Source organism: Vanessa cardui, chromosome W, assembly GCF_905220365.1.
Source record: "Vanessa cardui chromosome W, ilVanCard2.1, whole genome shotgun sequence".
In the NCBI taxonomy this organism is placed as follows: Eukaryota; Metazoa; Arthropoda; class Insecta; order Lepidoptera; family Nymphalidae; genus Vanessa; species Vanessa cardui.
Genome location: NC_061153.1, coordinates 11,574,062 through 11,599,599, shown reverse-complemented (window position 1 = coordinate 11,599,599; position 25,538 = coordinate 11,574,062). Strand labels below are relative to the sequence as shown.

The 25,538-nt window shown below is 36.1% G+C and overlaps 1 protein-coding gene across 1 annotated transcript; it reads right to left on the bottom strand.

Moving 5' to 3' along the window:
• Positions 1 to 1,548: 1,548 nt before the first annotated feature.
• LOC124542385 lies at positions 1,549 to 2,605 on the bottom strand. The gene has a single exon (XM_047120346.1). It carries the CDS (start codon positions 2,523 to 2,525, stop codon positions 1,779 to 1,781), a length of 747 nt encoding a protein of 248 aa, XP_046976302.1. The 5' UTR covers positions 2,526 to 2,605; the 3' UTR covers positions 1,549 to 1,778.
• Between the last annotated feature and the right edge of the window lie 22,933 nt (positions 2,606 to 25,538).

The following is a 25,538-nucleotide window of genomic DNA, read 5'->3' as shown; positions in this document are numbered from 1 at the left end:
AGCTTTTTTCGCAATTAGACTTTTTAATTCCTCAGATAGCCAAGGCGCTGGTAAGTGGTTAATTTTAATAGGTCTAACCGGAGCATGATTATCATAGAGACCAGTCAGACAAGAATTAAACATGTCAACTTTTAAGTCGACTGAGCTGGCATCGACTACAGCTGACCAATTAATTTTGCGAGCATCCTCAGTAAGACGTTCTTTATCCATTCCACCAAAACTACGCCGCAGAAGTATTCTCGATTTTGCTTTAGGAGGACGAACTTTGTATGAAACAAAAATCAGATCATGATTCGAAAAAGCATCAGCATCAAATTGGCCGTGCGTGAGGACAAAATCTGGAGATGACACTATAATAAGATCAAGAAGTGAAGGGACACAGTTAGGGGGGTTGTGAGTGGCCGAGAGAGGCAAAATGTGTAGGTTGCACGCTTCAATTACAGAGTTTAGCTTTCTGCATCGGTTGTCACCTTTAAGGAGACATGTATTAAAGTCACCCATAATTATGGTATGACTATATAAGGGAGACAAATTAATTAATAAACTTTCGAATGCAGAAAAATAATCAATATGTAGAGAGGGAATATAAAATACGCCGAGAAGAATTTTGGTGAGAGAAAGAGTTATTTCGATGAGTAAGTGTTCAGCAGCATTAGTTGGAGGAGGCTGAGTCGACGAGCTAACAATAGTAAAGGGAATATAAGAACGAAGGTAGATCGCGACTCCACCCCCACCTTTACCAATGCGGTCGTTACGTATCAGTGTAAACCCTGGTAAGCAGTAAGATGTAGATGGTAAACATGGCTTTAACCAGGATTCGGAGATTAGAATCGCGTGGATATTACGAGATTCAAATGACGCAAGCATATCGGGATAATGGGCCGGAATACTCTGTGCATTAATGTGAATAACGTTGAAATTCTTCATTGAATCTGAGAAACAAGAATTAAGGACGACGTTTAAAGGGAGGGAAGATGTACTGTGGAAACTATCCTCATCCTCAACTGACAGATCTTCATTTGATGAGCAAGACAAAAAATGGCTACTAGATATACTATTATTTAATGACATTATGATAGTTTTATAATAGATATATATAAAATACAATAATAAAATAAGAAAATTTATATATAAATAACTTATAATAAATAGTAAATAAGTTATAATAATAATAAACCAATAAAGGCAGAAACCAACCCACCAGCGGTCTGAGAGAAAGAAAATCACTTAAAAGGTAAAAAACAAATTCAAAACCGTTGTAAACTAATAGATAGTATCAAGTAAAAATAAAACACGTTACAACAAAAGAAACAAAATTGTAAAAAATAAAATAAAAAAGAAAAATATAAAAAAAAAGGAAAAGAACAACAAGTAACATATTTATAGTAACAAAAATAATATATAATGAATGCAATAAGTAAACTATACTAGTATTGAGATAAAGAAAAAATAATGCAGAAGCTAAATTATGATAAACATTCGTTATGACATTTATATCTCAAAGCAATAACGGAACGCAGTATGAATGCACTTGTCAAGATGTCAACGTGACAGTGTTTAGTTGTTTACATTTTACAACACAAAATTGCTTACTACCTGATTTGTTAAATTATATTAGATTTATTACGTGATAAAAACTAAACTGAACATTGAAATAAACAAAAACAAGACAATAAAAAGAAAGAAACGAAGTTGATACAAGTACTCGCGAAAGGAAGACGTTAAATGTTAAATAATCAATAGAAAAATCAAAAACAGTACAAGATAATAAGGATAAATTATTTCTTAACGATCCTTTTAGATCGCAAATAAGTTATTTTGCTATCCTTAACTGCATTTGAGACAATAGTCGCAGCAGAAGGGCCTTGAACCACACTGTCACTGTCACTGGGGATGGCATCCAGTTCCTGTTTTGTGTGAACACGATGCTTCGACTGGTCGGACCCCATCACCACCACTACACCATTATCAGTCCAGCATCTAGATATCCCAAATCGCTGCCGGGCTGCTAAAAACACTTCATGGCGACGTTTGGTTAGAAATTCAGATAGGGTGATACCGGTGCCTTTAAGGTTCTTTTTGGCGCCCCAGACCTTGTCTTTAACCGAAGTATCCTTGAATTTCACCAGAATCGCACGTGGCTTACCTTTGCCAAGCTGACCAAGGCGATGGGAACGGGATATGGAGTCAGCTGTTAATCCAGGGAGTTTAAGGTGATCGCCCAAAACTTTTGAGATATGAGCCGGTATATTCTCATGTTTGTCCTCCGGAACACCATGAACCAGGAGTATTTTCCTACGTGACCGCATCTCCATCACATCACATTGTTGGGACAGCAACTCCACCTGCAGTTGCAAACTTTCAAGAGCCGCTATTACAAAACTGCGGAACGAATTGAATTGGCTGTTGATATTGGACACGGGGCTTGAGGCAGGAACAGCATTTCTCAAGTCTCTCTGGAACTCTGCCATCCTTAAGTTAAAGTGCTCCGTGAGATCCGCTATAGAGCTTTTAATTGATTCCATGTTGTTGTGTTGGATTTGTTCTAATTGTGGTAGTGATTATTATTCTCAGACCAAGCTGGCAGGTGTAGGAAATGTCACAGGTACATTAAATTATTTTGATATTATTAAAACTATTTAAATTAATTAAATTTAAAGATGTAAAAAATTTGCGACTATTATTTACACTCCTACCCTCCAAAAAAACTTTGATGATGTTAGTAAACATGCCTATGATGAAGTCTAGCTATGGTGGATTACCAGGAGAATTCCTCAATGATTAACGGCATTGCATCGGGAAAAATGGTATTGTCTAATTGGCGATGAGCAGTTAATATTAGGCTATTGTAACTTTGGTAACGCTTAATTAGAGTTTTGTCCACATCGTATTGAAACGGCGTTGAGTTATGTTTAGAGTCGAAAGCCGAAATGTACTGAGTATAATAAAGTGAATGACAAACACTACCAATTGTAATTATAAATAACAAAGCAAAACTGAAAACCATTAAATAAATTTTTATAAATAAAAAAAAAACCGCCTTCAAAAATTAACTAAAAAAAAAAAAATAATCAGTTACATCCATATCCAATTTACGATTTTTTAATCACCTTTTGAAGTCGGTGCCAACAAAGTAAATAAATTCCTATATTGAAATAATTTAATTTGTATCGATAGTAAGGTTTGTCTAATGGTGTCATCTATACAATAATTAGATTTAGTTTTTGTATGTATGTATTATGTATTATGTACCTATATTAGCAATGTTGGCACCGACTTTGAGAGGTGATTAAAAAATCGTAAATTGGATATGGATGTAACTGATTATTTTTTTCTTTTTAGTTCATTTTTGAAGGCGGTTTTTTTTTATTTATAAAAATTTATAGCTTAAACAGCGACGCTCGCGTGACATGTTCATTACTGTTCCTTTTTAACCATTGCAGTTTGTGGTAAGGTGGAATCTGATATTTAATAACACCAAAAAGTAACGATGCAAAGTGTAGTTGTCTACAATAGTTCTGTTCTTGTAGTAATTTACAAGCGTTTTCGTAATCGACTGTTGTTTTAGTTGCTTGATTTTTGTTTCATTGGGTTACACTATCAGATAAATTAAGTAAAATCATAAGATGATCCGTTATAGATGTGTTTAGAACAGCAACAGTTGCTAAGGTTGACTTTTTGTTTATTTTTAACATAAAATGATCTAGACACGATTGATCCCTTGTAGGAAACATGTGCCCGGGCAGGATACCATGCATTATTAATGATGTAACATATTTTTGTTGATTATTTCGCTCATAGGTTTGTGCAGTTTCTTTAGCGATTATGTTTATATTAATGTCGCCCGTGATTATAGTATTATGTCGTGATTTGATCGAATTCAAATGTGCTAGTAGCGAATTAATGAAGTCTTCTGCGTTTGTATTAGAGGGTGATCTATAGATGGCCAAAATTATGCTATTGTGTATCATTATTTCCAATCCAGACGCATGCACTAAGTTCATTTCCTTTAATTTCACTTTATGTTCATTTTTAATGTAAACCACGACGGCATAATTTTGATTAAATAATTTATTACTGAAATAGACAGTGTAATTAGATAATAATGGAATATTAAATCACTTGACCGTTATTCAAAGCTTATTTATTTGAGATAGGCACCTTCCGTTTCCTCCCCCTCGGGTCTCCCCCACCTCACATACCACCAGGTAGCTTCGTTAGAATGTCTAGCTCATTGGCGTTCCGATTTCCGCTGCGAACAGACGCTTAAAATTTAACGAGTCTATCGTTAAATTTATTACCTTTCCCTTCGTGGAATTATTATTGTAAGTTAAAACTAGGAGGCAATCACGTAAGTTTTTTACTTTTTGTTATAAATGTGAAATATATAATTAATGTTATACTTTTTAGTATAAGATTTGTTCATTGAAATTATAAGTTCCTACTTAATTAAATTGTAACAGTTATTCACTATACTGAATTTACTTATTAACATTTTGACGTCTACCCTCTTAATGTATATTTTTAACGGTGTTACCGTTCGTCGACGTATTACTAAATAATTATTAGAACGATATTATTTTGTGAAATTAATATTGATCTGTCTGTCCGTGTGTTTTAGAATGAGTGAAACTAATCAATTACTTTCCGAGAAAGACGAAAAAGAAGGTTTGTGATGATGCAGTTCCTAGACCATCCCGTAAGCAAACGTCTACTAGTTCAAGTAGTGACTCGTCAAGCTCGGAATCTGAGTCGGATAGTTCTTATTCAAGGAAGAAATAATCGCTTCGCAAACGTTCAAGGAAAACAAGTCACCGACGTCGTCGCCGTAGTTATTCGAGTGATAAACTGGAAAAGTTAACGAGGCAAGTAAATGAACTTCGTAAACAATTGACTAGAAATAATTTTGAAAAAGAAACTCCAATCGTTGATTGCGACCATAGTGAATCATTAGAATTTAATGTCAGTCGTGAACTTTATGATAATGACTGTAATACTTGTAATTCGCAAATTAATCTATCAGAACCCGATCTACATTTTAATATTGAAACCAAATAAATAAAATTTTAACAAAAAGAAAAACCGACTTCAAACAAAACACTATTTTAAAACAAATGAATATGCACGAAAAAGTAATAAAAATAATTGCGTATTCAACATATTTTTTAGAGTCTTCCTAAGTTAAATGAAATGAAAAATATTAGACTACTTAAAAGTCGATTAACGATTATATCATGTAGTTATAATTATTGGTATATTTGGAGCCGGTGTCAGCCACGGTGCCCTTGCCCCAACAATCAAAAGAAAGAAGCGATACGAGCCCCTTGATTGATCCAGTATATTATTGTGTAAAAGGTAATTTGTAAAAAACATATTTGTCAAAGTATTCTCGTATTGTTTTTTGGTAGATATACTGTAGGGTTTTATTGGCTGACACCGACTTCAAATATAACAATAATTATAACTACATGATATAATCGTTAATCGACTTTTAAGTAGTCTAATATTTTTCATTTCATTTAACTTAGGAAGACTCTAAAAAATATGTTGAATACGCAATTATTTTTATTACTTTTTCGTGCATATTCATTTGTTTTAAAATAGTGTTTTGTTTGAAGTCGGTTTTTCTTTTGTTAAAATTTTATTTATTTTTTTATTTTAAGTGAAGCTGATGTTGACTAACTAATTTTTTTTAATATGGATAGATTAAACGTTCCGTTTATATGAGTCAGAAACTACTTCGAGGACAATTTCAAAGGAAACTTGCGAATACAGCAAAAATAGACTTTCGAAAATGCGGATTTAATACGTTACGCGGCGTAAACTACAAGGATCCCTCGAAAGAGCTGTAATCGAACTCAGCAAAAAAACTTTGAAAAAGACCAACTATATTTCGTACATCATATGACATCACATCACATACACAAAATTTGATTAAAGATAGTAAAAAATTCTGCCCCATATCGCACCCTAACTGCGAGCCGTATAGGAGTTCCATCACTACATAGTATAAAACAAAGTCGCTTTCTCTGTCCCTATATCTTTAAATCTACGCAACGGATTTTGATGCGGTTTTTTTTAAAAGATAGTGTGATTCAAGGGGAAGGTTTGTGTATATAAAACATGAACAATATAGTAAAGATACACTGATAATTTTAGAAGTTTGCGATGTGATGTCGTATATAAACAAATTCTGTAGTATATTTAGTATCAGTATTGCACCCGTGCGAAGCCGGGGTGGGTAGCTAGTTGATTATTATATTCGACTATGATAATTACATAAACATAACCACATTACGGAAGGTGACTCAAATATCCAAATAACCTATAAATAAAAGATTCGACCGAGTATCGCTAACGTGCTCCTCAGAATTGTTCCATTCCCTTTCGTTCCTTTACTTTGTCATGGATCCTGTGCTCAGAACCTTACCAAACTTTCACCAAATTACCCTTGAAGTATATATTTTATAATAAAAAAAGAATTATCAAAATTGGTTAACGTGATTTTCAGTTATTCACCTATTTGTCGCGCATATACATAATGCAAATTTAAGACTTATGTCGTTTTCACATGGATACCATCATCGGAAAAAAAAAAATAAAAAAATGGGACCCCACGGGAAGCACTACCTTTCAAACAAAAAAAAAAATTATCAAAATCGGTCTACCCAGTGAAAAGTTATGAGGTAAATACAGACGAATTGATAACCTCCTCCTTTTGGAAGTCGGTTGATTAAAAGAACCCACATATCCGAAACCTTCTGATGATTATTTAAAATTACTTTATAATATTCAGCATTTTGATCAAAAATAATGGTGTGACTTAAGATATGCTGAGTCGCAAAAAAATTATGTGTTTCCTCCAGGATTTGTAGAAGTAGAGGTTAATGAAGAAGTCAAACCATATGATGTAAACCGTCAACTTTTAGCTACTGAACGGTGATATGCAGCTATGACCTATTGTCTTATAAAATATAATGAATGTTTGCAAAATAATATACATGATTTACTTTCGTGGATGAAATCTCAAAATAATTTTAGTTTTCAGAATGTTAATGCCAAATTTACAGAGGTATTTTGTAATGGAAATTTAAATAAATTATCTTCAGATTTGTTACAAATGATTTGTGGCCATAGAACTGAGATTATACCAATAAGACGAGACAATGTGTTAAGGTATGTAAAAGAGCCTTGCTAAAATCAACGCTGCGAAAAATTCCGCCATCTTGTCATAATTTATTTAATGCGGAATTGTTTACCACGGCACTTGAGAAAGCGGGAGATGTCAGAAAAGTCTTTCTACCCTCACCTAAGCAAAAAGTATCTGCTCCAAAAGCAGGATACAATATTACACGCCGCCCCACGGGAGCTACCCACGGCGCCGCGTATTATAATATGCCATCAAAGGCTTGTTCTGATCAGCCAATGTATTCAAACTATCAGACACATAATCACGGTTATCATTCTCACTGTTCTCCACAAGAACAGTTTTCGAATAAAAATTTTCGACGAGAAGGTAATAAAAATTCCTTTCGTAATGGATCTGGAAGAAAAAGTGATAAAAATTCACGAAAGCGACAAGGTTTCGCTAACGAACATGAGACAAGTAACAAAAAATGAAAATTTTGACTATGTAACAAAAACGGTAAGTTTCACGGCAGGGCAACTTGCTCATTACCACGACAGATGGGATAAATTAGGAGCTCCAACATATTTATTGAAAATAATAAAAGGCTATCGAATACCTTTTCTCCAAAAGCCGCCACTGATTACCAAATTTCAACAGTGGCAAAAACACAACTCCAGTCTCCCAGGAAATGACAGATATTATTATAAAAATGAAATGTCAAGGTGTTCTCGAAACTGCAGAAATATCACCAAGTTTTCTTTCGATGATTTTCTTAATAAAAAAGAGTGACGGATCCTTGCGTCCGATATTCAACCTAAAAGCCCTGAACAAATTTGTGATAGCAGATCGTTTTCGACTAATAAATGTCTCTCGTGTACCAGAGTTTCTTCAGCCCCGAGATTGGCTATGCAAAATAGATCTCTCTCAGGCATATTTTCACGTACCTGTTGTGGAAACACAAAGGCGATTTCTGCGTCTAGAATACAAAAACCAGTTGTTGCAACTAACCTGTCTGCCATTCGATTTAAGTACTGACCCAAAAGTCTTTGCATCCCTGACGAATTGGGTTACTCAAACTTTACGAGATATGGGGATTCGAGTCAGTCAGTGTACTTAGACGATTTTTTGATAGCGAATCAAGACCAAAAAATCTTACACCAGCAAGTACAACTGGTTTTACAAAGGCTTTGTTATCTAGGTTGGGAGATAAATTATCAAAAATCCGAAATTGTTCCCACAAAAAGCCTCATTTACCTAGGCTGTGTACAGTGGGATACTTGGCTCAATCAAAAAGCACTCCCGAAAAAGATACAACTAAAACTTTTCGAAAGCCTGTCCCAACATGTAATGTTAAAAGAAATAAATTTGAAGGAGCTTCAAATGCTTACCGGTTTGTTAAATTTTGCAAGTTTTGTGGTGAAAAGAGGTCGTTATCGCGAGATTTTAAACTTTCTCAATGTGATGATAACAAAATCGAGGACCCGCCGTTATCCCATACCACCAGAGGCTCTCGTCAATATCCAATGGTGGTTGAGCCATTACAATCAACCATCTGTAATTCACCCCATGCCTTCAAGTCATTTTCTATCGACAGATGCCTCGGATCTAGCATGGGGAGCCCAGTTAAACGATCTTTCTCTATGGGGGACATGGTCGACGACAGAAGAATTACTTCATTGCAACATGAAAGAAATGATAGCAATTCTAAAAGTTTTGCAAGGTTATGGTCGGAGCCTCCGTCACTCGACCGTCTTATCCAGAATTTCCAGAATGGCATCTTTTACCCCATTGTACTAGACGAATATTAAAAATTACCGGCACGCCCATGATAGACCTCTTTGCGTCAAGAACGGCTCATGTAATTGCGAATTATGTGTCTCTAGATCAAACAGACCAGTCGGCGATGTTTCACGACTCATTTTCACAGGATTGGAATAACAACCCTGCGTGGGTGTTCCCACCACCCAATTTAATACCGAAGGTATTAATACATCTCAATCGAGCCAGGGGAATCTATCTCCTAGTAGTGCCCCGCTGGAACCGTGTGTTTTGGAGGGCGGACATCAAGGCTCGAGCTATAGCAGCTCCGTTAACTATCAAGAATGTTCAGAAGAACCTGATAGACACGTCAACAGGTCTAGCCCCACAGAAAGCACAAAAAATGATACTAGAAGTTTGGAAATGTGGGGGTGGGGTAAAAACTTAATCGACTGGAATTCACAGCAAGTAGATTTATTAAAATCTTTTTTTTTTACAAGTGGTAGTGCCACACTGCATACCTCTCGGTTGCAGTCGAATGGGCCGGCACGCCCAGGGAAGTACCACTCTCTCACTTAAAATCGGCGTGAAGTGGTAGCTATGCTACCGCGTTTCGTCCGGTAAGTGAGAGTTCCGGAGGCCCGATCCCTCTCCCCCCAAAACATGGTTGTGCAGAATTTGGTGACATTACCCCAGGAGGGTACCATCAGCGACTGCGATGGAGAATCCCTCTCTGGGCATCCATGCTCAGGACGTACACCGCCTGAGCAGGGATGCCCAGGCTGCCCTCCGAATTCTGGGGGGGGCAATTTTGCGCTCGCCACTGTTCGGGGCAAGCGGAGCAGGCATCATAAGGCAACCCCTACCACACTCGCTGTGGACTTCTGCAACATAAGGGGACTCAACTCCAACTTGAATGCCGTTCACTATCACCTTGAGACGGCGAAGCCGGCCTTGCTCTTTCTTACCGAGACCCAGATATCTTCTCCTGCCGATACGTCTTTTCTCTCTTACCCCGGGTACAAATTGGAGCATACTTTTGTGCCACGAGCTGGGGTGTGCGTTTACGTCAGAGATGATATCTGCTCTCGACGCCTCGGCAGCCTTGAAGGGCAGGACCTATCAATTATCTGGCTGCGCGTAGACTGCGACGACCATCCGCGAATCTACGCGTGCCTTTATAGGTCCCATAGCGGTAATGCCGAAACCGACCGACTGGTTGAGCACGTCCAATTGGCTACAGATTCCGTGCTGCAGCAGACTCCATCCGCAGAGATCATTATTCTGGGCGATTTCAATGCTCATCATACAGAGTGGCTTGGATCACGCACCACTGATCATGCGGGTAGATCTGTTCTCGACTTCGCTTTGGCTTATGATTTGACACAACTGGTCACCTCGCCAACGCGAATACCGGACGTGGAGGATCATACACCTTCCCTGTTGGACCTTCTGCTGACTTCGCATCCGGACGGCTATAAGATTGTCGTCGATCCCCCTCTGGGCTTGTCGGACCACTGTCTCGTCCGGAGTACAGTGCCAGTTACACGATACTCACGACCTCGTTTCGCGGGCTGTCATCGCGTGTGGCACTACAAGTCAGCAGATTGGGATGGGATGCGGTCCTTCTTTGCATCTTACCCATGGGGGCGAGTTTGTTTCTCGATGGATGATCCGAGCGTTGTTGCTGACTCTGTCGCCGATGTGGTGCTTCAGGGTATGGAACTTTTCATTACATATTCTGCGTTGCCCATTGGTGGCAAGTCCCAGCCCTGGTTTGGTCGCCTCTGTAAGACGGCTTCACGCCGAAAATGGGAACGCTACCAAGACTGGGCTAACGCATCGGCGTCTCGTGATACAAACACCAGCACATTCAGAAAGGAATATAACTCTGCCTCCAGGTCCTTCAAAAACGTGATAGCTGAGGCGAAGTCGAAGTACATTGGCAGAATTGGCGAGAGGCTGGTGCGCTTCCCATCAGGAACACGTGCGTTCTGGTCTCTCGCTAAGGCTGTCCTAGGGAATTTCTGTCAGCCTTCTTTTCCATCTTTGCACAGGGACGGTGAGACATTGGCCCATACCGCGAAGGAGAAGGCCGATCTTTTAGGGTCTCTCTTCGCGTCGAACTCGACTCTGGATGACCAAGGAAAGTCACCACCATCAATCCCGCGATGTGATACGACGATGCCGGAGGTTAAATTTCGGCAAAGTGCAGTTCGGAAAGCACTTCTTTCCTTGGACATTCACAAGTCGAGTGGACCCGATGGCATCCCTCCAATCGTGCTACGGACATTAGCAGCCAGCTTGGACATAGCGAAGGCCTTCGATCGTGTATGGCACAAAGCGCTTCTTTCGAAGCTTCCTTCCTATGGGCTTCCCGGGAAATTATGCAATTGGATTACCAGCTTTTTGGCAGATCGGAGCATCAAGGTCGTTGTCGACGGTGCATGCTTTGACTTAAAATTCGTCAATGCTGGTGTTCCACAAGGCTGCGTTCTATCACCCACTCTGTTTCTTCTGCATATCAATGATTTGTTGCAAATCGGGAACATTCATTGCTATGCAGACGACAGTACCGTTGACACCTTATACACCGGCCGCGCTAATATTTCTCGGGAAAACGTCGAAGAAAACCGGAACAAACTTGTGTCTGAAATCGAGTCTTCGTTAAACGAAGTCTCGAACTGGGGCCGGCTAAACTTAGTTCATTTCAACCCCAAAAAGACGCAAGTTTGCGCGTTAACCGCTAAAAAAACACCATTTGTCGTATCTCCACGATTTGAGAACATCCCGATAGCCGCTACAGGTAGTATCGGAATACTTGGCGTTGATATTTCGAGCCTCGTTCAGTTCCGCGGTCAATTGGAAGGCAAAGCCAAATTGGCTTCAAAGAAGCTCGGTGTGCTCAGCAAGGCGAGACAGTATTTCACGTCGGCCCATCGCCTAAAACTTTACAAGGCGCAAATTCGGCCTCACATGGAGTACTGCTCTCACCTCTGGGCGGGTGCTCCCCAGTACCAGCTCCTTCCATTTGACCGCATTCAACGTAGAGCGGCTCGAGTTATCGACGATCAAGCCCTTTCCGATCTCCTTGATCCTTTGGCTTTGCGTAGAGATGTTGGATCACTCTGCATCTTCTACCGAATTTTTCACGGGGAATGTTCCGAGGAATTGTTCGGATTAATCCCGGCTGCTGAATTTCACCTTCGGACATCTCGTCAAAATTCTAAGTTTCACCCGCACCATCTTGATGTCCGAAAATCCACAACAGCGCGATTTCTTAGACATTTTCTGCCTCGCACAACCACTCTGTGGAACCAGCTTTCGCCGGCGGTTTTTCCGAACCGATACGACATGGGAACCTATAAGAAAAGAGCCTACTCCTTTCTCAAAGGCCGGCAACGCACCTGCAAGCCCCCTGGTGTTGCAGATGTCCATGGGCGGTGGTAGTCACTTTCCATCAGGTGAGCCTCCTGCTCGTTTGCCACCTATTCCATAACAAAAAAAAAAAAATCTTCCTGGCGGCCTAGTACTAAAAAGACCTATAAAACTGCTTGGCTGAGATGGCTTAATTGAGCTAAGAGACATCAAGTCATCCCTTTGATCCAAATGGTTCGACATTGGCAAGGTTTTTAGTTGATTTATTTTTATTAGAAGGCCTTTCTTATAATACTATTCTATTATATAAAACAGTTGTCTCGACTTTATGTAATACGGACTCTTCTAATTTATTAGGCTCACATACTTTTGTAAGGCACATTTTAAAATCCATTGCCGTTAAAAAACCACCTTCCCATAAGTCGTTTATTTGGAATATTGATAGTCTTATCTTATATATGTCTAATTATGAATTGGATGAAATTAATTATTTTCAAACTGCTAGGCATACAGCAGCTCTCCTTTTGCTTTGTTCTGGCAGAAGAATACACGATCTTACTCCGTTAGAAATAAGTAATGACTCATTTATTAGATGCAGTGATTATGTTATATTTTGGCCGAAATTCGGGTCTAAAACAGATTCACATAATTATCGACAGTCTGGTTGGAAGATAATGCGTAATAATGAAGATCCGAAATTAGATCCGTTTTACTGGATTAATCAAACGATAAATTTATTTAAGTCAAGACGTGTCGAAGCTAATTTTAATAATTTATTTATTTATATTAGAGGTTAGAGGTCAACCAAAGGCTGCCTCACGAGCAGTTATTGCTGGTTGGATAAGATCTTTGTTATTAGAAGCTGGTATAATCTCCACTCCTGGAAGCTGTCGTTCTGCCGTGGCTTCAAAAAATTGGTCGGATAATTTACCTATTGATGAAATTTTAGCTCGAGGTAATTGACAATCGGATAAAACATTTAAACGATTTTACAGACGTGAAGTTATGCCAGTATCGTCTCAAAGATGTATTACTAAATTGTTTAATCCTATTAATTGATTATTCTTTTTATTTTTATATAAAAACCGAATTTGTGTTTTGTGTTTAAAATGAGAATTTAAAAATTATCGTCTTTCATTGTTTTATGTTTCCAATTTATATATATAATAATGATGATATGAATCAATGAATATATACATATATACATTGACACTGTAATTTTGTTTTAATTTAACATCTAATACCTCCTTCATAAAATCAAGTCACATTGGCGTCCTATTCTACCACCAGGCGATAACAAACACGTCTCAAATAAATAAGCTTTGAATAACGTTCAAGTGATTTAATAGACACGTTTTACCTGTAAATAAAACGTTTATTAAATTACTTACCTTATTCAAAGCTTAGAGTAAACTCTGCCTGGTTATTTCTTAGAGACTTAATGAGCTAGACATTCTAACGAAGCTACCTGGTGGTATGTGAGGTGGGGGAGACCCGAGGAAAGATGGTGAGCGAGACGGGCAGTTGTTAGGAAAGGGAGAGGTATATAAGCGGAAACGGAAGGTGCCTATCTCAAATAAATAAGCTTTGAATAAGGTAAGTAATTTAATAAACGTTTTATTTACAGGTAAAACGTGTCTATTTTTATTTGAATTTAAACGAAATTCTGTGAATATGATGACGTCAATATTAATTTTAAATTGTGATAAAGTTATTTCAAAATCACTAAAATTGTTATATATGCTTTTTATATTCTGATGAATTATATTTAAACTCGATTTCTTAAAAATACTATTTTGTAAATCTTCAATGGAACATTCAATGGACTTAGCGATTTCTGTATTATCTATGTCTTGTATAATTTGCAGAGACTTATCCATTATCATAGGTTAACTCAATATTACGTTGTAAATATATAAGGGATGCGTATTTACATTGGTACAACATTGCTTTATGAATTATTAAGTAATAAAGAAATAAAGGAACGTGAGTGTGTGTGCGTGTCAAGTGATTTGCATGAGAGTTTTGTGTGAACGTTATATGATACAAGCAAAATATATACTTAAATCTAATTTTACAAAAACAAATCAACAAGAACAAAAAATAACAAAAGTGACTAAATTAAATGAGTAAAAACAATAGTTAGCAAATCAAGAAATGAGAAAAAATAGTCAAGTTTTTTGCATCAACTGATTGATCTGCGATTCATTATTAATACGAATAACAGGTGATGTCTTGTCCTTGCGCACATAAATTTTACCGAACGAAGTCCAAGATAACCTGTACTGTTTGGACGACGAGAGATCTCTTGCCAAGAAGAACAGTCGAGCTTCTCTAGCCGTTAATTGTTCCGAAACGTAAATCGGAGTATTTTCTTCTGACTTAAAGCCAAGATCTTTGGTCCGCAGTTTTTCTTTATTTTTAATATTAAAGTTTTACAAGCTTTTAGAATATCTGTTTTAATAATTGTTGAGCTTGTTTCAATAATTATTGGTGTATTTTTATTTTTATCCTTTTTTCCTTGAACCCGATAAATGTCTTTAACATCGGAGTTTTCAATTTTGCATTTAATGCTTTCTGTTAGGTTTATTACCATATCCATGAAGTCCTGCCTAGTCTCATTATTAATTTTCGGAACATTTTTTTATTTCGAGGCAAGTTTTCCTATTATTTCGCTGCATATCCTCGATCTTGTCCTCTAGTAAAGTAATACATTCCCGATCCTTTTTTGATTGTATCTCCAACAGATTTATTTTGTTCTGTAGTTCATCATTTTTTTGGGTTAAGAATTCCATGTTTTTTTCAATGTTAATATTTATCTGTTTAATGTCTTTTAGAGTAGATTTTATATAGCTTGCAGTTCAGTATTTTGTGCAAATAAAAGAGACGATAATTCTTTTATGTCATTTTTAAGTGAATCAAAAATACAATCCTCCTCTCTACGCCGCTTAACTCTCTGGCTTACGAAAGTAGGGGGTGTTTTATCTTCATAAGTTTTGGTGTCATTTAAGTTTGATTCAGAGAATGATTTATCCATTGCAATTACAAGTACTAGGAGACTATACGATATGAAGAGAATCTCATTCAAAATGTCACAGCACGATATTCTATGTATACTATACAAATAATACCAGGATTGTAGCAGTATGCATAATGTGACGTCAAAGCAAAAGCAAAGAATGCATAGGGTAAAACCGGAAGCAGTACTTGTACTTTTATCTCCTTAGGTACCAGGGTCACATATAAGCGTAGAGGTAAGCAGAGTATCTTGTGAAGCAAAAACGCACAGAGATGGAATGTTGCGTTTTTAATTTTGTAGGCGCTGTAAGCCGGGTTAAATTACCAGGGTAAAATAAATCACAGGTACTCACACAGTTTTTGCAGCTATGTTGTTTTTGGTTTCAATGCACTTCTGCGCTCCTAATTTTTAATCTTGATTTATTTTTGAGTTTTTAAATTAAATTTTTAGAAAAAAAAAATCGTAAAGGTAGTTATAGTGCAGTAACCCCGCACATACCGCTGACGATGGAATATAGAACACAATCAAACTGCTTACACGCACATTCCATATTGTTTTCGTAAATAATTAATATTAGAATTTAAAATCAGTCTTTTAATAGCATTAGATAGATAAGTCAAATGTAATTAATTAATAAAATATATAATTTTGTTAATTTTAAATAAATAAATACTTTTTTAAAAAGTCTTTCTCCGAACACCGTAACTTAAGTGGCGCAGTCGGTAGGATAGCGGCACTATAGTCTTTTTGGAGAATAAAATCTTCTCAATAAGACTGTAGCGAACGATTCCAATCGTTAGTTACTGCTATCCAAGAAGAACCTTACGGCGATCGGACCTGGCGGGAATCCGGAATAAAGGAGACCTGCGCTTTACAAGACCCGGCGGGAGATGCAAGCAGCGTGGTAAGCCTTCCAAGCTCCTTCTATATTTCCTGTCGTTATTTATATATAAAAATAATAAAATCATTGTATGTTCGTCTTTAGGCTATTATCGCCGATAGACTCTTATATAATCTAATATCGATTATATTATATACTTTAGTTGTACGTTCGTCTTTAGGCTATTATCGCCAATATATATAATAGAATTAAAGCCACATGGGATGTTATTAGTAGTGTTAGTGGAAAACCCAAAAAGGAAATGATACCAATAGAATTAAACACAGGTAGTAGATACACGAGTTCTGAATTAGAGGTTGCTAATTTATTTGAATCATTTTTTGATAAAGTACCCCATAAAATAACATTTCATTTAAAATCATCTACATCAAATGCAGCTAGGTTATTAAATAATAGTGTTTCTAAATGCGTTATTGATTTTTCATTTGAAACGGTTTCTGCAATAGATGTCATAAAAGTATTTAAAACTATAAATATTAAAAAAACTAACGACATATGGGGCATTTCGGTAAATTTTTTTAATAAAATCATATACGATATTGCTCCGTATATAGCAGTAATTTTTAACAAGAGTTTGGACACGGGTTCATTTCCTAACTTGTTAAAATGTAGTAAAGTTTTACCACTTTTTAAAACTGGAAACAGAAGCGATCCCGGTAATTACAGGCCTATTTCAATACTCCCATCCTTAAGTAAAATTTTCGAAAAAATTATTTTAAATCAACTTCTCGTCCATTTCGGTACAAATGCTATTTTTCATGGTGAGCAATTCGGTTTTAGAAGAGGTCGCTCGACAACTGATGCGGGAATTGCGCTTCTCAAACATATTTACGATGCTTGGGAGAAATCACAGAACGCTATTGGAGTATTCTGTGATTTATCTAAAGCATTCGATTGTGTAGAACACGAAACGCTTCTTTATAAGCTCAAATATTACGGTGTTAAAGGTAAAGCTCTTGATCTCATCGCTTCATATTTAAGTCAAAGAATCCAGCAAGTTTTCATTAATGGAGTAAAGTCTTCTGGATCTACGTTAAAAATGGGAGTTCCACAAGGTTCAATTTTGGGTCCCTTTCTATTCCTAGTATATATAAATGATCTTCCTTTCTATGTTAAGGGTATTTGTGATATAGTGTTGTTTGCTGACGATACTTCGCTGATTTTTAAGGTTGACAGGAAAAAAAATGACTATGACGATGTGAACGGTGCATTATCACAGATACACAATTGGTTTACAGTAAATAATTTAGTTTTGAATGCTCAAAAAACAAAATGTGTAGTTTTTACCGTACCTAATGTTAGCAAGCAAAATTATAATATATCTTTAAATGGTGACCGTCTTGAAGTAGCTGATACTACGGTGTTTTTAGGAATAGAATTGGATTCCAGACTTCAGTGGACTTCTCATTTATCATCCCTAACAGGAAGACTCAGCTCCGCAACATACGCGGTTAGAAAAGTTAGACAACTAACTGATATTGATACCGCTCGTTTAGTTTATTTTGGTTATTTTCACAGTATTATGTCATATGGCATATTACTTTGGGGTAACGCTGCAGATATTGAATCTGTCTTTATTTTACAAAAGAGAGCAATTCGGTTTATTTATAATCTTGGAGCTAGAGACTCTCTTCGGGATGTTTTTAACAGAGTAGGAATACTTACTGTTGCGTCGCAATATATTTACAACAATATTATGTATATTCACAGTAACATTGATCACTTTGATAAAATCAGTGATAATCATTGTATATGCACTAGAAGTAAGGATAAACTTATAACGCCAAGTTTCCGACTCCGCAAAGTCAATGGATCCTTCTTGGGGCAAGGTATCCGTTTCTATAATAAAATTCCGCAGAAATTTTTAACTTTGCCATTTAGTAAATTCAAATCGTTTGTTAAAAATACATTGTTAGAAAAAGCATACTATTCGATACAAGATTTTGTAGATGATAAAAAAGCGTGGAGTTAATACCTGTTGACTTCCAAGCAGGATACATTAATTGAAATAATTGTATTTAATTAACATGACGTTATATTTTTTAAATGTTAAAAAAGAGTAACTACTGAGTTTCTTGCCGGTTCTTCTCGGTAGAATCTACTTTCCGAACCGGTGGTAGCTTCACTTAATTGTAAAATGACGATTCAAAAGTGCTTATAAAAGCCTACTTGAATAAAGTTTATTTTGATTTGATTTGATTTGAATAGACTCCTTTATAATCTAATATCGATTATATTATATACTTTAGTTACATTAATTTAATTTAATTTTGTTTATTTTTTTAAAATGGAAGATAGCCACATGTATAAGGTTATCTCTGATTTAGTGCCACGTTACGACGGCAACCCTAAAAATCTTAATTTTTATATTAAAGAAGTTGATAACATTTTGCAATTAATTGAAATTAAAGGTAATGCGAATCAAATTGCGAATCAAATCATGCATACTATCATGATTAAAAATAGGTTAAGTGGTGCAGCAATCGACGCGATAATGTACGAGGAATCTTTAGATAGTTGGGATAAAATTAAAGGTGCATTAATTCGTAGGTTAGGAGATCCTAGAACAGAAGTTCAATTAGTCCAAGAGCTCATGCGTACGAGGCGTAATAAATCTGAAGATTCTGAATGTTATGGCAAGCGCTTAAGAGAAATATTAAATATACTTTATTCCGTGGGCAATAACCCGGATAAGCTTTATTACGAGAAAATGGCTATAGATCAGTTTATTAGTCAATTAGAATTTCAAATTTCTATTGGCGTTAGAATAGCCAACCCCTCTACGTTAGAGTTAGCCATAGCAGCTGCTAGACAAGAAGAAGCTAGGGCTCAGTATAGTAGTCGTACTCATAATAATAATATGCCATCAACAGCTCCTAACAAGTCGAAAGTTGATCCACCTAAATCTCATGCTTTGCCTAATCACCCACAGATGCCGATGTTTAACCCTAACACTTATGTTCCCCAACGCAACAATCTTTCCCCTGTGCAACGACAACAATTAGTTAATTCAGTTTTACCCTGGCGAAATAAACCTGCTTTTAACCCTAATAGGAATTCAGGCAATTTCCCAAATATTCCACAAACTAATAAACAAAATAATACCGATGTAACAATGCGTTCAGTAATCAAGTAAGAAAAATTAACAATAATCAATTAAAAATTTCTAAATTTCTACTCAATGTTACCAGTAACTCTAATTTAGTTAAAAATCAATTAAACTTTCTAGAAATTTATATAGAAATAGACTATAATAGTATACAAATATTATTAGATAGATTAATGTTTTTAGAAGATGCTATTACATTTGCTCAATTGGGAATTATGCACCCCACTATTTTAAGCCCTCAACATTTAATATTAGAAATTATAGAAATAAAAAATCATATTCCTTTTAATGCCGTAGCACCGATAAGTTTAAGTTACATACACGAAATTGAAAGATCTATCGAAGTTAAAGCTTACAGCACAGAGCATACTTTGAATTTTATTCTAGAAATTCCCTCTGTTGAACCCAATATATATGATTTGATTCATCTATATTCCATTCCTGATATCCACAACTTCACTATTATTCCTAAGTCCAATCTCCTAGCACTTGGAAGTGAAGACTACTCCTACATAGAAGAAGACTGTAGAACAATTACAGAAGAACAACATCTCTGTAGGCAGTTGGATACTAAGCCGATAGCATCGTCTGACGACTATATCATCTCTTTAATTCGCCACGAGAAGGCAAACTGCACGCTAGCCAGAACAAATATGAAGGAAAGCAAGATCCAGAGAGTTAATGATAACACTTGGTTACTTATCACAAACAGAGAAGAAGTTGTCCGCTCAATGTGTAATGGGAGAACAACATACAAGAAAATAGACGGAGTTCAGTTGGTCACCATCGAAGAAGGCTGCAAAGTACAGTTCCTGAAAATGACTTTGCAAACTAACAGTCAAATAGTTTTGCTGAATGAAATCATCCCATTACCAAAGGAAAAGAACATCCATACTGAAAACATTAAGTATGAAGTAGAACTTCAAGATGTATCTCTAGATAATATTCATCAACTTCTTAATAAGATAGAGAATATTGCCGAAGATAACACGTCATATGATTGGTCTCTCGATATGGCGATTCCTAGTTGGACTACAATCCTGTTATACATAATCGGAAGCGCAATTCTGGTATGGAAGATATATAAATGCAGAAGTAAAAAACATGCTCATCCAGAAGATACCCAGCCGGAGAACAGTGAAAGCCTTGAGATGCCAGGCTTCCATCTAAAGAGGGGAGGAGTTATAGTGCAGTAACCCCGCGCATTTTTCCGGTTCCGGTGGTGTAAACGTAAAGACGTAATGATTAGTGGTCTGTGTTTTTAATTCGAATACCATGTAAATAGCATCAGGTGCAACACAAAAACACTCAAACCACAAACATAACGCGCCAAAGTGCATTAACAAACGATAAACTAAGTGAAAACTGAACTATTAAAACCTTTTGAGAGATAAACATCAAAGGACATTTAAGGTTAGCTGTCATTACTACTTGTGTCAACTGTCAAGACAATACAAGTTGACTGTACCAGTGCAGTGTTACCATATTAAATATCTCAAGCTAGTACCAACCTAAAAACCTTATAGCTGCGTTCACACAATTACGTTCCGCGTTAAGCAAAACATTTTGTATGGAAATGGATAGCCTACAAAAATTATTCGAACAAGTAAAACTTGAAATGTCAAAACAAACAAAGGAAATTGTAGCACAGTTAGACGAGAAGTTAGTACCACTAACACGAGAAATTCAAGAATTGAGATTGGAAAATGAAACATTGAAAGAAAAAATATACTACCTTGAAAAACATAAAAGAGTTAACAATATCATTTTATACGGACTACATGAAAGCGAAAATTCAATTAAAACACTTATTCAACTTGTTAAAAAGAAATTTAAAGACGACTTGAATATTTTAGTGGAAGACAGAGACATTAATACGATATACAGAATCGGTAAAAGAGACAAGCAAAAAGAAAAAGGGAGGCCAATACTCATATCATTTGTCAACAACTGGAAAAAAAGCGAAATTATGAAGAACAAAAACAAATTAAATAACAATGTCTATGCTTCTGAAGATTATCCGAGGGATGTGCTTAATAGGAGAAGGGAACTACTACCAAAACTTGAAGAGGAGAGGAAGAAAGGGAACTATGCAACAATAAATTACGATAGGCTTATCGTCAAAGACGGCAAATCAGGAAACGTGAAACGCAAAAGAGACTCCCCCGCCTCGCCAAGCATATCTGAACAACCCCGTAAACAACAAACAACCAAAGCAAACAGACGCAATGCATTCGATTTGATGAGGAATAGAAGCAACTCCCTTCCTATTGGTAATCACCCGTCCGAACCAGAAGCATAGGATAAAATCATCAGCCGCCGGAACAGTAAAACTACCAATAAAGTACCAAATAAAATTAGTAAAAAAACATTCCCCAAGCCGACTGGTCCTCGTGGGGAATTAGACCACTACCCTCCATCAAATGCAAAAGATACATGCAAAGCATCAACTCTAAAAGTGTGCACATTTAATGTAAGATCCTTATTATCAACAGAAAGATACCTTGAACTAAACTATGCCCTAAAAAACGTCAATTGCGATATCTTAGGAATCTCAGAAGTCAGAAGATTGGGATGTAATATAGAAGAGCACCAAAATTATATTTTTTGCTACATTGGTCAAACGAAAGGTCTGCATGGAGTAGGATTTCTTATTAAGAAAAAATATAAGAAAAATATTACTAACTTCATAGGAATTTCGGAAAGAGTAGCATTTTTACAACTAAAATTTGAAAATTTTAATTTATCAATAATCCAAGCATATGCACCTACCGAAACAGCATCAGAAGATAAAATTGAACAATTTTACAAAGAAATGGAATCAGCGCATGAACTAGCATTTAATGACCAAGTCATAGTAATGAGAGATTTCAACGCGAAAATAGGTTGCTCAAAAGCAAATGAATATCCCATCATAGGTCAACATGGTTTTGGAGAACGAAACGCAAGAGGTGACCGCCTTATTAACTACGCTTTCGAACATAAATTATCTATAATGAATACATTTTTTAAGAAAAAACAAAATCGCAGATGGACTTGGATGTCACCTGACCAAAAAACAAAGAATGAAATCGATTACATAATGACAAACAATCCCAAGCTAGTACTAAACGTGGAGACAATAAGTAATATTCCTTTTCCCTCTGATCACAGACTAGTGAGAGCAACGGTACTACAAAAACATCCACCAAAGAGCAGAAAGAACTACACAACACCACCTAAGATACCGAAGTCAAAAGCAGAAATAGAAAGTTACAAAACATGCCTAAAAACAAAACTAGGAAACAATAAAATGAACTCAGATGATACTCAAATATACTACGATTTCCTAGAAAAAAGTATAGCAGAAAGTCTGAAGTTGAAAAATAAAACTCAAGCAGAAGGACATAAAATATTCAGTAGAAGTACAATTGAATTAATTAATAGACGCACCGAGTTAATACACAACAAACACAAAACAAAAGACATGAAAATTGAACTTACTAGAATATACAAAGAAACCAGCAGATCCATCAAGAAGGACTACAGTAACTATAGACATGAAGTTATCACAAGAAATATAAAAAAATTTAGAAGTACAAAAAGAGCCTTCAAGGAGCTCTCCACACACAAAACATGGATTCATAAGCTAGAACAAAACTCAGTAAAAACCAACTCAAGGAAAGATGTTCTAAAACACGCAACTAACTTCTATAAGGAACTATACCGGAAAAGAAATAAAAATGATATCGAGATAGAAGCCAACAATTCTAACGAAAATAATAAATCGTACATAGAACCAATCAAAGACATAGAAGTGTACGAACATATCAAGAAGTTAAAGGATGAGAAGAGTCCCGGTCCAGATGGAATATACAACGAAGTTCTCAAATCAGCTGCACCCATTTTAATCGACCATCTAACAAGATTATTTAACATGATAATGGATACTGAAACCGTACCAGAACAATGGCGCACATCTGACATAATTCTAATTTTTAAAAAAGGAAATCCCTCTGACGTGGGAAATTATAGACCCATAAGTCTACTTTCGAGCATGTACAAGCTGTTCTCATCTATACTTTTAACGAGAATAACAGGAACTATCGATAAAATGCAACCAACAGAGCAAGCTGGGTTCAGATCAGGCTTCAGCACAATGGACCACATACAGACGCTAGAACAAATAATAGAAAAACACCAAGAATTTAATAGACCCCTGTATGTGGCCTTCATAGATTACAGCAAAGCATTTGATAGCATTAGCCACTACTCAATTTGGAATGCATTACAATGCTCAAATGTGCACCAAAAATACATCAACATCTTAAAAAATATCTATACAAATAGCACAAGTAGAATAAAACTAGAAACTAGAGGTGACGTAATAAAAATAGAAAGAGGTGTCAGACAGGGAGATCCTTTATCGCCGAAACTCTTTATTGCGGTACTCGAAACCATATTTCGAAAGTTAGACTGGTCAAACAAAGGGGTGCTAGTAAACGGAAAATATCTAAACCACCTAAGATTCGCTGATGACATAGCTATAATTGCCGAAACTCCAAGGGACATTGAAGAAATGATGAGGACACTGGATCATGAAAGCTCAAAAATTGGTTTAGAAATGAACTTAAATAAAACAAAGATAATGACTAACAGTTATGAGCGACCTATCATAATAAAAGGAGACTACATAGAATATGTCCAAGACTATATATATCTGGGTAAACAAGTATCATTCAACAGGACTAGCAACGAAGAAGAAATAACAAGGAGAATTAATGTTACATGGAAAAAATTTTGGTCTCAGAAAGAAATTCTAAAAGGTCATTATGGATTGCATTTAAAAAAAATCGTATTTGATACTTGCCTCTTGCCATGCTTATTATATGGATGCGAAACATGGGTATTCACAAACAAAGCAAAGCAGAAAATCAAATCCACCCAAACAGCAATGGAAAGGAGTATGTTGAAAATCAGAAAAATACATAAAGTGAGGAACGAAACTATCAGACAAAAAACCAAAATCAACGATGCTCTGAAACATGCACTCACACTTAAGTGGAAGTGGGCTGGACATATCTCACGATATACTGACAAAAGATGGACTATTGAAACCACAAGATGGAACGGCCCTGGGGGAAAGAGAAGTGTTGGTAGACCAAGAAAACGGTGGGCTGATGATATCACCAATGTCACAGGGAGCGACTGGCTAACAGTAAGCAAGGACAGAGAGACGTGGAAAAAACTGGAGGAGGCCTTTACCCAAAAAGGGGTCCATATTTCACACAATGGAGACTAACCACACTAACAATAAATTAAGAAAACTTACTAACAAACTACTAATTTCATTTGAAATGTTATATTGAAATATGGAATAAATGGCTTTATTATTATTATTATTATTATTAACCCCGCGCATACCGCTGACGATGGAATATAGAACACAATCAAACTGCTTACACGCACATTCCATATTGTTTTCGTAAATAATAATAATATACTTTATTGTACACCACAGTAACAGAGTAATTTAACAATAAAAATGAAATATATAGAAAATAAAAGTAGATGCACAATAAGGCGGTCTTATCGCTAGGTAGCGATTTCTACCAGACAACCTTATGGGCTTAAAAACACAGTCTTCATTTCCGAGAAGGGTGGTGTCACATGTTATATATATAATGTTTAATGTACCTATATTAAATAATATTTATCATATAATATACATACACATATTCATACAAAAATATATAAATATATACTTACTTACATGCTTACATACATACATACATACATACATACATACATACATAGATACTTACATACATACATTCAAAATGCTATATCAAATATTAAAAGTATTGTCACCATAAGACAATGCCAGGAAATGGTCTTTCACAAGCTTTTTAAAAATTGATAGATTTTTTGCTTGTTTAATAAACAGAGGCAATGCATTCCATAATTGTACAGCTTTTACAGTGAAAGATTTTTTATAAAATTTTGTACAGTGAGATGGAATTCTAAGTGTTAAGTTATCTTGTGATCTTAGGAACTTACTAGAAGTCCCCAGATAATGAAATCTTTCTTGTAGGTAGGTAGGTAAATTCGGCATAAATAACACACAGTACAGAAGCGAAAGAGTATGTAAATTCCGGCGAAGGCGAATAGGTAACCACTTGAGTTGATGACGAAATTCTGATACATGGTCATATTTGCGTAAACCAAATATAAACCGTATGGCGATGTTTTGAAGTCTCTCAAG

Coding starts and splice junctions, on each gene's coding strand:
- LOC124542385 (XM_047120346.1), bottom strand. CDS start 2,525: ATGGAATCAATTAAAAGCTCTATAGCGGATCTCACGGAGCACTTTAAC.